Here is a 13,584-nt window from a genome sequence, read left to right as displayed (position 1 = left end):
CACATTGACTCTGTACCGTAACACCCTGTATATAGCCTCCACATTGACTCTGTACCAGTACCCCATGTATATAGCCTCCACATTGACTCTGTACCGTAACACCCTGTATATAGCCTCCACATTGACCCTGTACCGTAACACCCTGTATATAGCCTCCACATTGACTCTGTACTGGTACCTTCACATTGACTCTGTACCGTAACACCCTGTATATAGCCTCCACATTGACTCTGTACCGTAACACCCTGTATATAGCCTCCACATTGACCCTGTACCGTAACACCCTGTATATAGCCTCCACATTGACTCTGTACCGTAACACCCTGTATATAGCCTCCACATTGACTCTGTACCGTAACACCCTGTATATAGCCTCCACATTGACTCTGTACCATAACACCCTGTATATAGCCTCCACATTGACTCGGTTACCGGTACCCTCTGTATATAGCCTCCACGTTGACTCTGTACCGGTACCCCCTGTATATAGTCTCCACATTGACTCTGTACCGTAATACCCTGTATATAGCCTCCACATTGACTCTGTACCGTAACACCCTGTATATAGCCTCCACATTGACTCTGTACTGGTACCTTCACATTGACTCTGTACCGTAACACCCTGTATATAGCCTCCACATTGACTCTGTACCGTAACACCCTGTATATAGCCTCCACATTGACTCTGTACCGTAACACCCTGTATATAGCCTCCACATTGACTCTGTACCGTAACACCCTGTATATAGCCTCCACATTGACTCTGTACCATAACACCCTGTATATAGCCTCCACATTGACTCGGTTACCGGTACCCTCTGTATATAGCCTCCACATTGACTCTGTACCGGTACCCCCTGTATATAGCCTCCACATTGACTCTGTACCGTAACACCCTGTATATAGCCTCCACATTGACTCTGTACCGGTACCCCCTGTATATAGCCTCCACATTGACTCTGTACCGTAATACCCTGTATATAGCCTCCACATTGACTCTGTACCGTAATACCCTGTATATAGCCTCCACATTGATTCTGTACCGTAATACCCTGTATATAGCCTCCACAAGAAGACGTGCCTACCGGTAAATAAAGCCAGACTAATCAGCCTAAAACACAAACAGGTGAAACCAACAAACAGGAAGGGGAGAAAAGACCAGTGGCAGCTAGTAGGTCGGTGACGACGAGACCCCCCCCCCCCCCACCGAACAGGAAGGGGAGAAAAGACCAGTGGCAGCTAGTAGGTCGGTGACGACGAGCCCCCCCCCTCCTCCTATTCTAATGCGTATACTGAAATACTCTGTCTCCTCCCATTCTAATGTGTATACTGAAATACTCTGGCTCCTCCCATTCTAATGTGTATACTGAAATACTCTGTCTCCTCCCATTCTAATGTGTATACTGAAATACTCTGTCTCCTCCCATTCTAATGTGTATACTGAAATACTGGGTATCGTCCATTCTGATGAAGGCCATTTAAACCTTTTCCTCAGAGGATGATACGAAGAAATGTTCCACTGAATCTTCCACAACTTTCTCCTCCTCAGTAAACAAAGCGAGTCTGTTACGGAGCTGAGGCATAAACAGCCCGGTAGTGAGAGATGATTTACATGGACTCACTGACGAGCACCACAACACAGCCAGCTTGTCTGTCAGCCGCCTACCTGCCTGTTCGTTAAGGAACATTTTCATTTTGCAGTCAAAACATGTCACGGACGTTCAACACGTTTTGAGAAAACAGCGGAGAGCTAGACGGACAACTTGTTGTAAACAAAAGAGACAGCGCCAAGCCAGTACAACTCTCTCTGACACGCTGGAGAGGAGAGGAGGGAGGAGGAGAGGGAAGGAGAGGAGGAGAGGTGAGACAGCGCCAAGCCAGTACAACTCTCTGACACGCTGGAGAGGAGAGGAGGGAGGAGGAGAGGGAAGGAGAGGAGGAGAGGTGAGACAGCGCCAAGCCAGTACAACTCTCTGACACGCTGGAGAGGAGAGGAGGGAGGAGGAGAGGGAAGGAGAGGAGGAGAGGTGAGACAGCGCCAAGCCAGTACAACTCTCTCTGACACGCTGGAGAGGAGGGAGGAGGAGAGAGAAGGAGAGGAGAGGAGGAGAGGTGAGACAGCGCCAAGCCAGTACAACTCTCTCTGACACGCTGGAGAGGAGGGAGGAGGAGAGAGAAGGTGAGGAGAGGAGGAGAGGTGAGACAGCGCCAAGCCAGTACAACTCTCTCTGACACGCTGGAGAGGAGGGAGGAGGAGAGAGAAGCAGAGGTGAGACAGCGCCAAGCCAGTACAACTCTCTGACACGCTGGAGAGGAGAGGAGGGAGGAGGAGAGAGAAGGAGAGGAGAGGTGAGGGGAAGAGAGAGGAGGAGAGAGAAGGAGAGGAGAGGAGGAGAGGTGAGGGGAGAGAAGGAGAGGAGAGGGGGAGAGGTGAGGGGAGAAGGGAGAAGGAGAGGAGGGAGGAGGAGAGAGAAGGAGAGGGGGAGAGAGAGAAGGGGGAGAGGGGAGAAGGGAGAGAAGGAGAGGAGAGGTGAGGAGGAGGAGGGAGGAGGAGAGGAGAGGAGGAGAAGGAGAGAGAAGGAGAGGAGAGGAGGTGAGGGGAGGAGGGAGAAGGAGAGGAGAGGAGGTGAGGGGAGAGAAGGAGAGGAGAGGGGGAGAGGTGAGGAGGGGAGAGAAGGAGGGGAAAGAAGGAGGGGAGAGAAGGCGAGGGGAGGAGAAGAGAGGAGGAGAGGAGAAGAGGAGAGGTGAGGAGGGGAGAGAAGGAGAGAAGGAGAGGAGAAGAGAGGGGAGGAGAAGAGAGAGGAGGAGAGCATTCGATGTAGATAATGATAGAACTATAAGTGCAGGCTAGACGGCAGGAGATCTCTTCCAGAGGGAGAAAACAGGCTGTCTGGGTGAGATGGAGTCTGTGCAGATACACTTTATGATTGACATACTCTGCTCATTATAGCAAAGAGTAACTGTACACTGGATGGAGCAAGCATCAGCCTGCCAATCATCCCTACAGTCCTATACTACTATACCTGGGAATCAGCCAGTTACAACTATAGACAGACAGACATTCTCTATATTGGGCTCCCGAGTGGCGCAGCGGTCTAAGGCACTACATCTCAGTGCTAGAGGCGTCACTACAGACCCTGGTTCGATTCCAGGCTGTATCACATCTGGCCGTGATTGGGAGTCCCACAGGGCGCCAGCATCGTCCGGGTTTGGCCGACGTATGGCCGACGTTTGGCCTTCGTTGTAAAATACGAATTTGTTCCTAACTGACTTGCCTAGTTAAATAAAAAAAATCCTGTCACCAAGAGATATCCATTCCTCTAAGAATACAAACTAGAATTGTATTGTTGATGAATGTTAGGAGGAGGAGAGGATTCTGAGCCAACACAACTTATACTACCCAGGATCAGCCAGTCTAAACCATCTAGACTGACCCTGTATGGAGTGGGTTATCATTCAGTCTAAACCATCTAGACTGACCCTGTATGGAGTGGGTTATCATTCAGTCTAAACCATCTAGACTGACCCTGTATGGAGTGGGTTATCATTCAGTCTAAACCATCTAGACTGACCCTGTATGGAGTGGGTTATCATTCAGTCTAAACCATCTAGACTGACCCTGTATGGAGTGGGTTATTCATTCAGACTGACCCTAAACCATCTAGACTGACCCTGTATGGAGTGGGTTATCATTCAGTCTAAACCATCTAGACTGACCCTGTATGGAGTGGGTTATCATTCAGTCTAAACCATCTAGACTGACCCTGTATGGAGTGGGTTATCATTCAGTCTAAACCATCTAGACTGACCCTGTATGGAGTGGGTTATCATTCAGTCTAAACCATCTAGACTGACCCTGTATGGAGTGGGTTATCATTCAGTCTAAACCATCTAGACTGACCCTGTATGGAGTGTACTAATGATGTAGTGAACTAATGATGTAGTGAACTAATGATGTAGTGTACTAATGATGTAGTGTACTAATGATATAGTGTACTAATGATATAGTGTACTAATGATATAGTGTACTAATGATGTAGTGTACTAATGATGTAGTGTACTAATGATATAGTGTACTAATGATGTAGTGTACTAATGATATAGTGAACTAATGATGTAGTGTACTAATGATGTAGTGTACTAATGATGTAGTGTACTAATGATATAGTGTACTAATGATATAGTGTACTAATGATATAGTGTACTAATGATGTAGTGTACTAATGATGTAGTGTACTAATGATATAGTGTACTAATGATGTAGTGTACTAATGATATAGTGAACTAATGATGTAGTGTACTAATGATGTAGTGTACTAATGATGTAGTGTACTAATGATATAGTTTACTAATGATGTAGTGTACTAATGATGTAGTGTACTAATGATGTAGTGTACTAATGATGTAGTGTACTAATGATATAGTTTACTAATGATGTAGTGTACTAATGATATCGTGTACTAATGATGTAGTGTACTAATGATGTAGTGTACTAATGATGTAGTGTACTAATGATGTAGTGTACTAATGATATCGTGTACTAATGATGTAGTGTCCGTTTGTCTCTAGAAGATTCTCCCATGCATGATGAGAGAACCGGGCCGGCAGACAGCACCAGGACAGGAACAGCCAGGGCCTATCCAGACTATGTACCCAGGGTGAGGGATGTACACAGCGGGAACAGCCAGGGCCTATCCAGACTACGTACCCAGGGGGAGGGAAGTACACAGCGGGAACAGCCAGAGCCTATCCAGACTACGTACCCAGGGGGAGGGAAGTACACAGCGGGAACAGCCAGGGCCTATCCAGACTATGTACCCAGGGGGAGGGAAGTACACAGCGGGAACAGCCAGGGCCTATCCAGACTACGTACCCAGGGGGAGGGACGTACACAGCGGGAACAGCCAGGGCCTATCCAGACTATGTACCCAGGGGGAGGGAAGTACACAGCGGGAACAGCCGGTGAACATGACAAACCGGCCGAGTGGCGCAACGCTGTCTCCCATGGCACTGCCGTGGACGCGTGGGCGCACACACACACACACACACACACACACACACACACACACACACACACACACACACACACACACACACACACACACACACACACACACACACACACACACACACACACACACACACACACACACACACACACACACACACACACACACCATCTGTGCCACAAGGGAGGGGGTCTTCCCTGACTAGAGGAACATAGGGAACAGACATGACTGACTTGAGGCTGCCTCCCAAAATGGCACCCATTCCCTATATAGTGCACTACATGGGGAATAGGGTGCTATTTGTGACGGAATATCTTCCCTTCTTTCCCTCTCCATTCCCCTGTCTCTATCCCAGTCCCTCTCTATTCCAGTCCCTCTCTATTCCAGTCCCTCTCTATCCCAGTCCCTCTCTATCCCAGTCCCTCTCTATCCCAGTCCCTCTCTCTATCCCAGTCCCTCTCTATCCCAGTCCCTCTCTATCCCAGTCCCTCTCTCTATCCCAGTCCCTCTCTATCCCAGTCCCTCTGTCTATTCCAGTCACTCTCTATCCCAGTTCCTCTCTATCCCAGTCCCTCTCTGTTCCCCTGTCTATATCCCAGTCCCTCTCTATCCCAGTCCCTCTCTACCCCAGTCCCTCTCTATCCCAGTCCCTCTCTATCCCAGTCCCTCTCTATCCCAGTCCCTCTCTCTATTCCAGTCCCTCTCTATCCCAGTTCCTCTCTATCCCAGTCCCTCTCTGTTCCCCTGTCTATATCCCAGTCCCTCTCTATCCCAGTCCCTCTCTATTCCCCTGTCTATATCCCAGTCCCTCTCTATCCCAGTCCCTCTCTGTTCCCCTGTCTATATCCCAGTCCCTCTCTCTATCCCAGTCCATCTCTACCCCAGTCCCTCTCTATCCCAGTCCCTCTCTATCCCAGTCCCTCTCTATCCCAGTCCCTCTCTATCCCAGTCCCTCTCTCTATTCCAGTCCCTCTCTATCCCAGTCCCTCTCTATCCCAGTCCCTCTCTATCCCAGTCCCTCTCTATTCCCCTGTCTATATCCCAGTCCCTCTCTATCTCAGTCCCTCTCTGTACCCTGTCTATATCTCAGCCCCTCTCTATCCCAGTCCTTCTCTCTATCCCAGTTCCTCTCTATCCCAGTCCCTCTCTCTATCCCAGTCCCTCTCTCTATCCCAGTCCCTCTCTATCCCAGTCCTTCTCTCTATCCCAGTTCCTCTCTATCCCAGTCCCTCTCTCTATCCCAGTCCCTCTCTCTATCCCAGTCCCTCTCTCTATCCCAGTCCCTCTCTCTATCCCAGTCCCTCTCTATCCCAGTCCTTCTCTCTATCTCAGTCCCTGACTCTATCCCAGTCCTCTCTCTATCCCAGTCCCTCTCTCTATCCCAGTCCCTCTCTATCCCAGTCCCTCTCCATCCCAGTCCCTATCTATCCCAATCCCTCTCTATCCCAGTCCCTCTCCATCCCAGTCCCTCTCTTTCCCAGTCCCTATCTATCCCAGTCCCTCTCTGTTCCTCTGTCTCCATATAGGCTTACCTTTCTGAAAAATAGGCCACTTTAAATGCAAATGTCTAAATCCCCTCTTTTTATTTGGAAGCGAGAGTCACTGACGACCGATAATCCCAGAGTGTCACAGGAGAGACTGACATTCTTCTGAGAGAGGACACACTCTAGCGTCGAGGTGAACGAGTAGCTCACAGCCTGTGGAACCGTTACAGGCAGCTGAACTGGTGTCCAAGGCTGAGGCGGCAATCTTACCTCGTACTCCTGCGAGAAGCGCAGGCCATCGTTGGCCTTTAGCCTGTCTATGTGGTCCGCCAGATCACACACAGTGATGGGAGGGTGCTCTCTCATTCCTGATGAGACAGGAGAGGAAGAGGGGGTGGAAAGAGAGAGAGAGAGAGAGAGAGAGAGAGAGAGAGAGAGAGAGAGAGAGAGAGAGAAGAAGAGTTAGACACTGCTGTGAGCAAACGTTACCATAAAAACACATACTGGTTCAACCACAGGGATAGATGACACTGGGAGAGACCATGGGAGTGCATCGTGTTCGACAATGCATGAAGACAGAGAGAGAGAGAGAGACAGAGAGAGAGAGAGAGAGAGAGAGAGAGAGAGAGAGAGAGAGAGAGAGAGAAAAGGCTGAGAGAGAGAGAGAGAGAGAGAGAGAGAGAGAGAGAGAGAGAGAGAGAGAGAGAGAGAGAGAGAGAGAAAGGCTGAGAGAGAGAGAAAAGGCTGAGAGAGAAGGCTGAGAGAGAGAGAGAGAGAGAGAGAGAAAAGAGAGAGAGAGAGAGAGAGAGAGAGAGAGAGAGAAAAGGCTGAGAGAGAGAGAGAGAAAAGAGAGAGAGAGAGAGAGAGAGAGAGAGAGAGAGAGAGAGAGAGAGAGAGAGAGAGAGAGAGAGAGAGAGAGAGAGAGAGAGAGAGAGAAAAGGATGAGAGAGAGAGAGAGAGAGAGAGAGAGAGAGAGAGAGAGAGAGAGAGAGAGAGAAAAGGATGAGAGAGAGAGAGAGAGAGAGAGAGAGAGAGAGAGAGAAAAGAGAGAGAGAGAGAGAAAGGCTGAGAGAGAGAGAGAGAGAGAGAGAGAGAGAGAGAGAGAGAAAAGGCTGAGAGAGAGAGAGAGAGAAAAGAGAGAGAGAGAGAGAGAGAGAAAAGGCTGAGAGAGAGAGAGAGAGAGAGAGAAAAGGCTGAGAGAGAGAGAGAGAGAGAGAGAGAGAGAGAGAGAGAGAGAGAGAGAGAGAGAGAGAAGGAGAGAGAGAGAGAGAGAGAGAGAGAGAGAGAGAGAGAGAGAGAGAGAGAGAGAGAGAGAGAGAAAAGGATGAGAGAGAGAGAGAGAGAGAGAGAGAGAGAGAGAGAGAGAGAGAGAGAGAGAGAAAAGGAGAGAGAGAGAGAGAGAGAGAGAGAGAGAGAGAGAGAGAGAGAGAGAGAGAGAGAGAGAGAGAGAGAGAAAAGGCTGAGAGAGAGAGCTGAGAGCTGACACAGGTCTGTGACGTCGTCGTGCTGGGTGGAGCAGAGAGAGGCGTGGCCGTGAGGCAGTGATAACATCACATCATGAGTGACTGGACTGAGCATGCTCCATGTGGAAACAGACATGTCCCTGACCTCAGAAAACTACTGAAAGTTGGTGACAGCAGACACGTCCCTGACCTCACAAAACTACAGTAAGTTGGTGACAGCAGACACGTCCCTGACCTCAAAAAACTACTGTAAGTTGGTGACAGCAGACAAGTTCCTGACCTCTGAAAACTACTGTAAGTTGGTGACAGCAGACAAGTTCCTGACCTCAGAAAACTACTGTAAGTTGGTGACAACAGACACGTTCCTGACCTCAGAAAACTACTGTAAGTTGGTGACAGCAGACAAGTTCCTGACCTCAGAAAACTACTGTAAGTTGGTGACAACAGACACGTCCCTGTGCACTACTTCTGGCCAGAGCACAGCTATTCCCTATTTTGGTCAAAAGTTGTTGAAGATATGAAAAATCAGTAGACCGGTGGGATCCAGACAGAAAACAGCCAGAAGTCTCACCACATCAGTCACACTGTCACTTCACTACAGCTCTAAACTCCCCGTCGGTCACTAGCAAACTTATTTCCACTTCCCACAATAGATGTCCTTACAGTGGTGGCAGGGTATAATCCTAGTGAGGGAGATGGGGACACACACACACACCCTGAAAACACCCCCATGGCGCTCTAGGGATTTGTCCCAAATGGCACCCTATTCCTATTCTAGTGCACTACTTTTGACCAGGGCCCTATGGGGGAATATAGGGAATACGGTGCCACTGATGACGCAGAACCCTTAGAATCCTCATTCTGGGCTATTGGATGATTTATGGCTAATCTACCGACACAAATTCCCCGCTCCTCTGAACTTGGCAAGGCTCCCTTTGCACTTAAATGGGTTTCTGAAAACTTGCCTGATGTGTCACACATTCCAACTGAAAAGGACACACGTAGTCGCCCGAGAGACGCGCAAAACATCAGAACGTGCCCTAAATCACACTGCCGCAAAACATCAGAACGTGCCTATACACACTGTGTCAATTAAATCGGCATTAACGTGCCCTAAATCACACTGCCGCGAGGAGACTACCTATACATCACACTGCCACAAAACATCAGAACGTGCCCTAAATCACACTGCCACAAAACATCAGAACGTGCCCTAAATCACACTGCCACAAAACATCAGAACGTGCCCTAAATCACACTGCCACAAAACATCAGAACGTTACCTAAATCACACTGCCACAAAACATCAGAACGTGCCCTAAATCACACTGCCACAAAACATCAGAACTACCTAAATCACACTGCAAAACATCAAACGTGCGCCTAAATTAACTGCCCAAAACTGTTCCAAATTCACATGCCATCTTAAAACACATGCTATGTTAAATTCACATGCTACAAAAATTCACATTCTATGTTAAAAACACATGCTATGTTAAATTCACATGCTATGTTAAATTCACATGCTATATTAAATTCACATGCTATGTTAAATTCACATGCTATATTAAATTCACATGCTATGTTAAATTCACATGCTATGTTAAATTCATGCTATGTTAAATTCACATGCTATGTTAAATTCACATGCTATATTAAATTTACATTTACATTTAAGTCATTTAGCAGACGCTCTTATCCAGTGCGACTTACAAATTCACATGCTATATTAAATTCACATGCTATGTTAAATTCACATGCTATGTTAAATTCACATGCTATGTTAAATTCACATGCTATGTTAAATTCACATGCTATGTTAAATTCACATGCTATATTAAATTCACATGCTATATTAAATTCACATGCTATGTTAAATTCACATGCTATATTAAATTCACATGCTATGTTAAATTCACATGCTATGTTAAATTCACATGCTATGTTAAATTCACATGCTATATTAAATTCACATGCTATATTAAATTCACATGCTATGTTAAATTCACATGCTATATTAAATTCACATGCTATGTTAAATTCACATGCTATGTTAAATTCACATGCTATGTTAAATTCACATGATATATTAAATTCACATGCTATGTTAAATTCACATGCTATGTTAAATACACATGCTATGTTAAATGCACATGCTTTCTTAAATACACATGCTTTCTTAAATACACATTTAAGCTGCAAATAGCCCACCCATTTTCACGTACCTCATCCCCACACTGTTTTTATGTATTTACTTTTCTGCTCTTTTGCACACCAATATCTCTACCTGTACATGATCATCTGATCATTTATCACTCCAGTGTTAATCTGCAAAATTGTAATTATTCGCCTACCTCCTCATGTCTTTTGCACACAATGTATATAGACTCCACTTTTTTTTTCTTCCTATTGTGTTATTGACTTGTTAATTGTTTACTCCATGTGTAACTCTGTGTTGTCTGCTCACACTGCTATGCTTTATCTTGGCCAGGTCGCAGTTGCAAATGAGAACTTGTTCTCAACTAGCCTACCTGGTTAAATAAAGGTGAAATAAAAAATAAAATAAAATGCTATCTTAAATACACATGCGTGCTTAAATTCACATGCTTTCTTAAATACACATCCTATATTAAATGCACATGCTACCTTAATTACACATGATATCTTACATTCACATGCTATATTAAAGACTGTATATAGCAGTTCAAAGAAGATTACTTTAAGACGTAACACTGAGCCCTAATGGGTGCTACCATAGACGTAACACTGAGCCCTAATGGGTGCTACCATAGCTGCAACACTGAACCCTCGTGGGTGCTACCATAGCTGCAACACTGAACCCTGATGGGTGGTACCATAGCTGCAACACTGAACCCTCATGGGTGGTACCATAGCTGCAACACTGAACCCTCATGGGTGCTACCATAGACATAACACTGAGCCCTAATGGGTGCTACCATAGACATAACACTGAGCCCTAATGGGTGCTACCATAGACATAACACTGAGCCCTAATGGGTGCTACCATAGACGTAACACTGAGCCCTAATGGGTGCTACCATAGACATAACACTGAGCCCTAATGGGTGCTACCATAGACGTAACACTGAGCCCTAATGGGTGCTACCATAGACATAACACTGAGCCCTAATGGGTGCTACCATAGACGTAACACTGAGCCCTAATGGGTGCTACCATAGCTGCAACACTGAACCCTAATGGGTGCTACCATAGCTGCAACACTGAACCCTAATGGGTGCTACCATAGACATAACACTGAGCCCTAATGGGTGCTACCATAGACATAACACTGAGCCCTAATGGGTGCTACCATAGACATAACACTGAGCCCTAATGGGTGCTACCATAGACGTAACACTGAGCCCTAATGGGTGCTACCATAGACATAACACTGAGCCCTAATGGGTGCTACCATAGACGTAACACTGAGCCCTAATGGGTGCTACCATAGACATAACACTGAGCCCTAATGGGTGCTACCATAGACGTAACACTGAGCCCTAATGGGTGCTACCATAGCTGCAACACTGAACCCTAATGGGTGCTACCATAGACATAACACTGAGCCCTAATGGGTGCTACCATAGACATAACACTGAGCCCTAATGGGTGCTACCATAGACATAACACTGAGCCCTAATGGGTGCTACCATAGCTGCAACACTGAGCCCTAATGGGTGCTACCATAGACATAACACTGAGCCCTAATGGGTGCTACCATAGACATAACACTGAGCCCTAATGGGTGCTACCATAGACATAACACTGAGCCCTAATGGGTGCTACCATAGCTGCAACACTGAACCCTAATGGGTGCTACCATAGACGTAACACTGAGCCCTAAACACTGAGTAACACTGAGCCCTAATGGGTGCTACCATAGACATAACACTGAGCCCTAATGGGTGCTACCATAGAAATAACACTGAGCCCTAATGGGTGCTACCATAGACATAACACTGAGCCCTAATGGGTGCTACCATAGATGTAACACTGAGCCCTAATGGGTGCTACCATAGACATAACACTGAGCCCTAATGGGTGCTACCATAGACGTAACACTGAGCCCTAATGGGTGCTACCATAGACATAACACTGAGCCCTAATGGGTGCTACCATAGACATAACACTGAGCCCTAATGGGTGCTACCATAGACGTAACACTGAGCCCTAATGGGTGCTACCATAGAAATAGCACTGAGCCCTAATGGGTGCTACCATAGACATAACACTGAGCCCTAATGGACACTAACAGACACTGAACCCTCGTGGGTGGTACCATAGCTGCAACACTGAACCCTCATGGGTGGCACCCTAGCTGCAACACTGAACCCTGATGGGCTAACATAGACTGCTACCACTGGCCTTCCATACCCCAGAAGAACATGGCACCATTTAGAATCATGTAACACCAGGGAGCTCTGAGACGGGGCTCCACAGCACCTTAGCATGAGGCGGGGGCTCCACAGGACCTTAGCATGAGGCGGGGCTCCACAGCACCTTAGCATGAGGCGGGGCTCCACAGCACCTTAGCATGAGGCGGGGCTCCACAGCACCTTAGCATGAGGCGGGGCTCCACAGCACCTTAGCATGAGGCGGGGCTCCACAGCAAATAGCGGGGCTCCACAGCACCTTAGCATGAGGGGGCTCCACAGCACCTTAGCATAACACAGCACCTTAGCATGAATGGCCCCACAGCACTAGCAAGGCAGACAGCACCTTAGCATGAGGCGGGGCTCCACAGCACCTTAGCATGAGGCGGGGGTGTGTGATTGTACGATGGAGTGTGTTTTGTGGAAGTCAGTTATTTTATGGCCATGTTTTCACTTAAGCGGAGAGCACGTTCTATGCTAGTTAACATCTATGCTAGTTAACATCTATGCAAGTTAAGATATATGCTAGTTAAGAGCTATGCTAGTAAATATATATGCAAGTTAAGATACATGCTGGTTAACATCTATGCAAGTTAACATCTTTGCTAGTTAAGAGCTATGCACGTTAAGAGTTTTGCTAGTTAAGAGCTATACTAGTTAACATCTATGCAAGTTAAGATATAAAAAATTAAGAGCTATGCTAGTAAAGATATATGCTAGTTAAAAGTATGCTAGTTAACATCTCTGCAAGTTAACATCTATGCAAGTTAAGAGCTATACTAGTAAAGATATATGCTAGTTAACATCTATGCTAGTTAACATCTATGCAAGTTAAGAGCTATGCTAGTAAAGATATATGCTAGTTAACATCTACGCTAGTTAAGATATATGCAAGTTAACATCTACGCTAGTTAACATCTATGCTAGTTAACATCTATGCTAGTTAAGAGCTATGCTAGTTAAGAGCTATGCCAGTTAACATCTATGCAAGTTAAGAGCTATGGTAGTGAAAATATATGCAAGTTATGATATATGCTAGTTAACATCTATACTAGTTAACATCTATACTAGTTAACATCTACGTTAACATTTACACTAGTTAACATTTACACTAGTTAACATTTACACTAGTTAACATATACGCTAGTTAACATCTATTCCAGTTAACATCTATGCTAGTTAACATCTATTCTAGTTAACATCTATGCTAGTTAACATATACGCTAGTTAACAT

The 13,584-nt window shown here is 46.3% G+C and overlaps 1 protein-coding gene across 8 annotated transcripts in view; it reads right to left on the bottom strand.

The window, feature by feature from the left end:
• LOC124009295 (receptor-type tyrosine-protein phosphatase F) overlaps positions 1–13,584 on the bottom strand; it is a 462,304-nt gene that overhangs the window by 52,136 nt on the left and 396,584 nt on the right. For all 8 annotated transcript variants that reach the window (XM_046320941.1, XM_046320940.1, XM_046320945.1 and 5 more), the window contains one exon: positions 6,764–6,861. In XM_046320941.1, the coding sequence (XP_046176897.1) occupies positions 6,764–6,861 (98 nt within the window). The remainder of the gene's footprint in view (positions 1–6,763; positions 6,862–13,584) is intronic.

The sequence above is a fragment of the Oncorhynchus gorbuscha genome, linkage group LG22 (genome assembly GCF_021184085.1).
Source record: "Oncorhynchus gorbuscha isolate QuinsamMale2020 ecotype Even-year linkage group LG22, OgorEven_v1.0, whole genome shotgun sequence".
NCBI classification, from domain to species: Eukaryota; Metazoa; Chordata; class Actinopteri; order Salmoniformes; family Salmonidae; genus Oncorhynchus; species Oncorhynchus gorbuscha.
The sequence above is the reverse complement of the archived record's forward strand: the minus strand, read 5'-3'. Positions and strand labels throughout refer to the sequence as shown.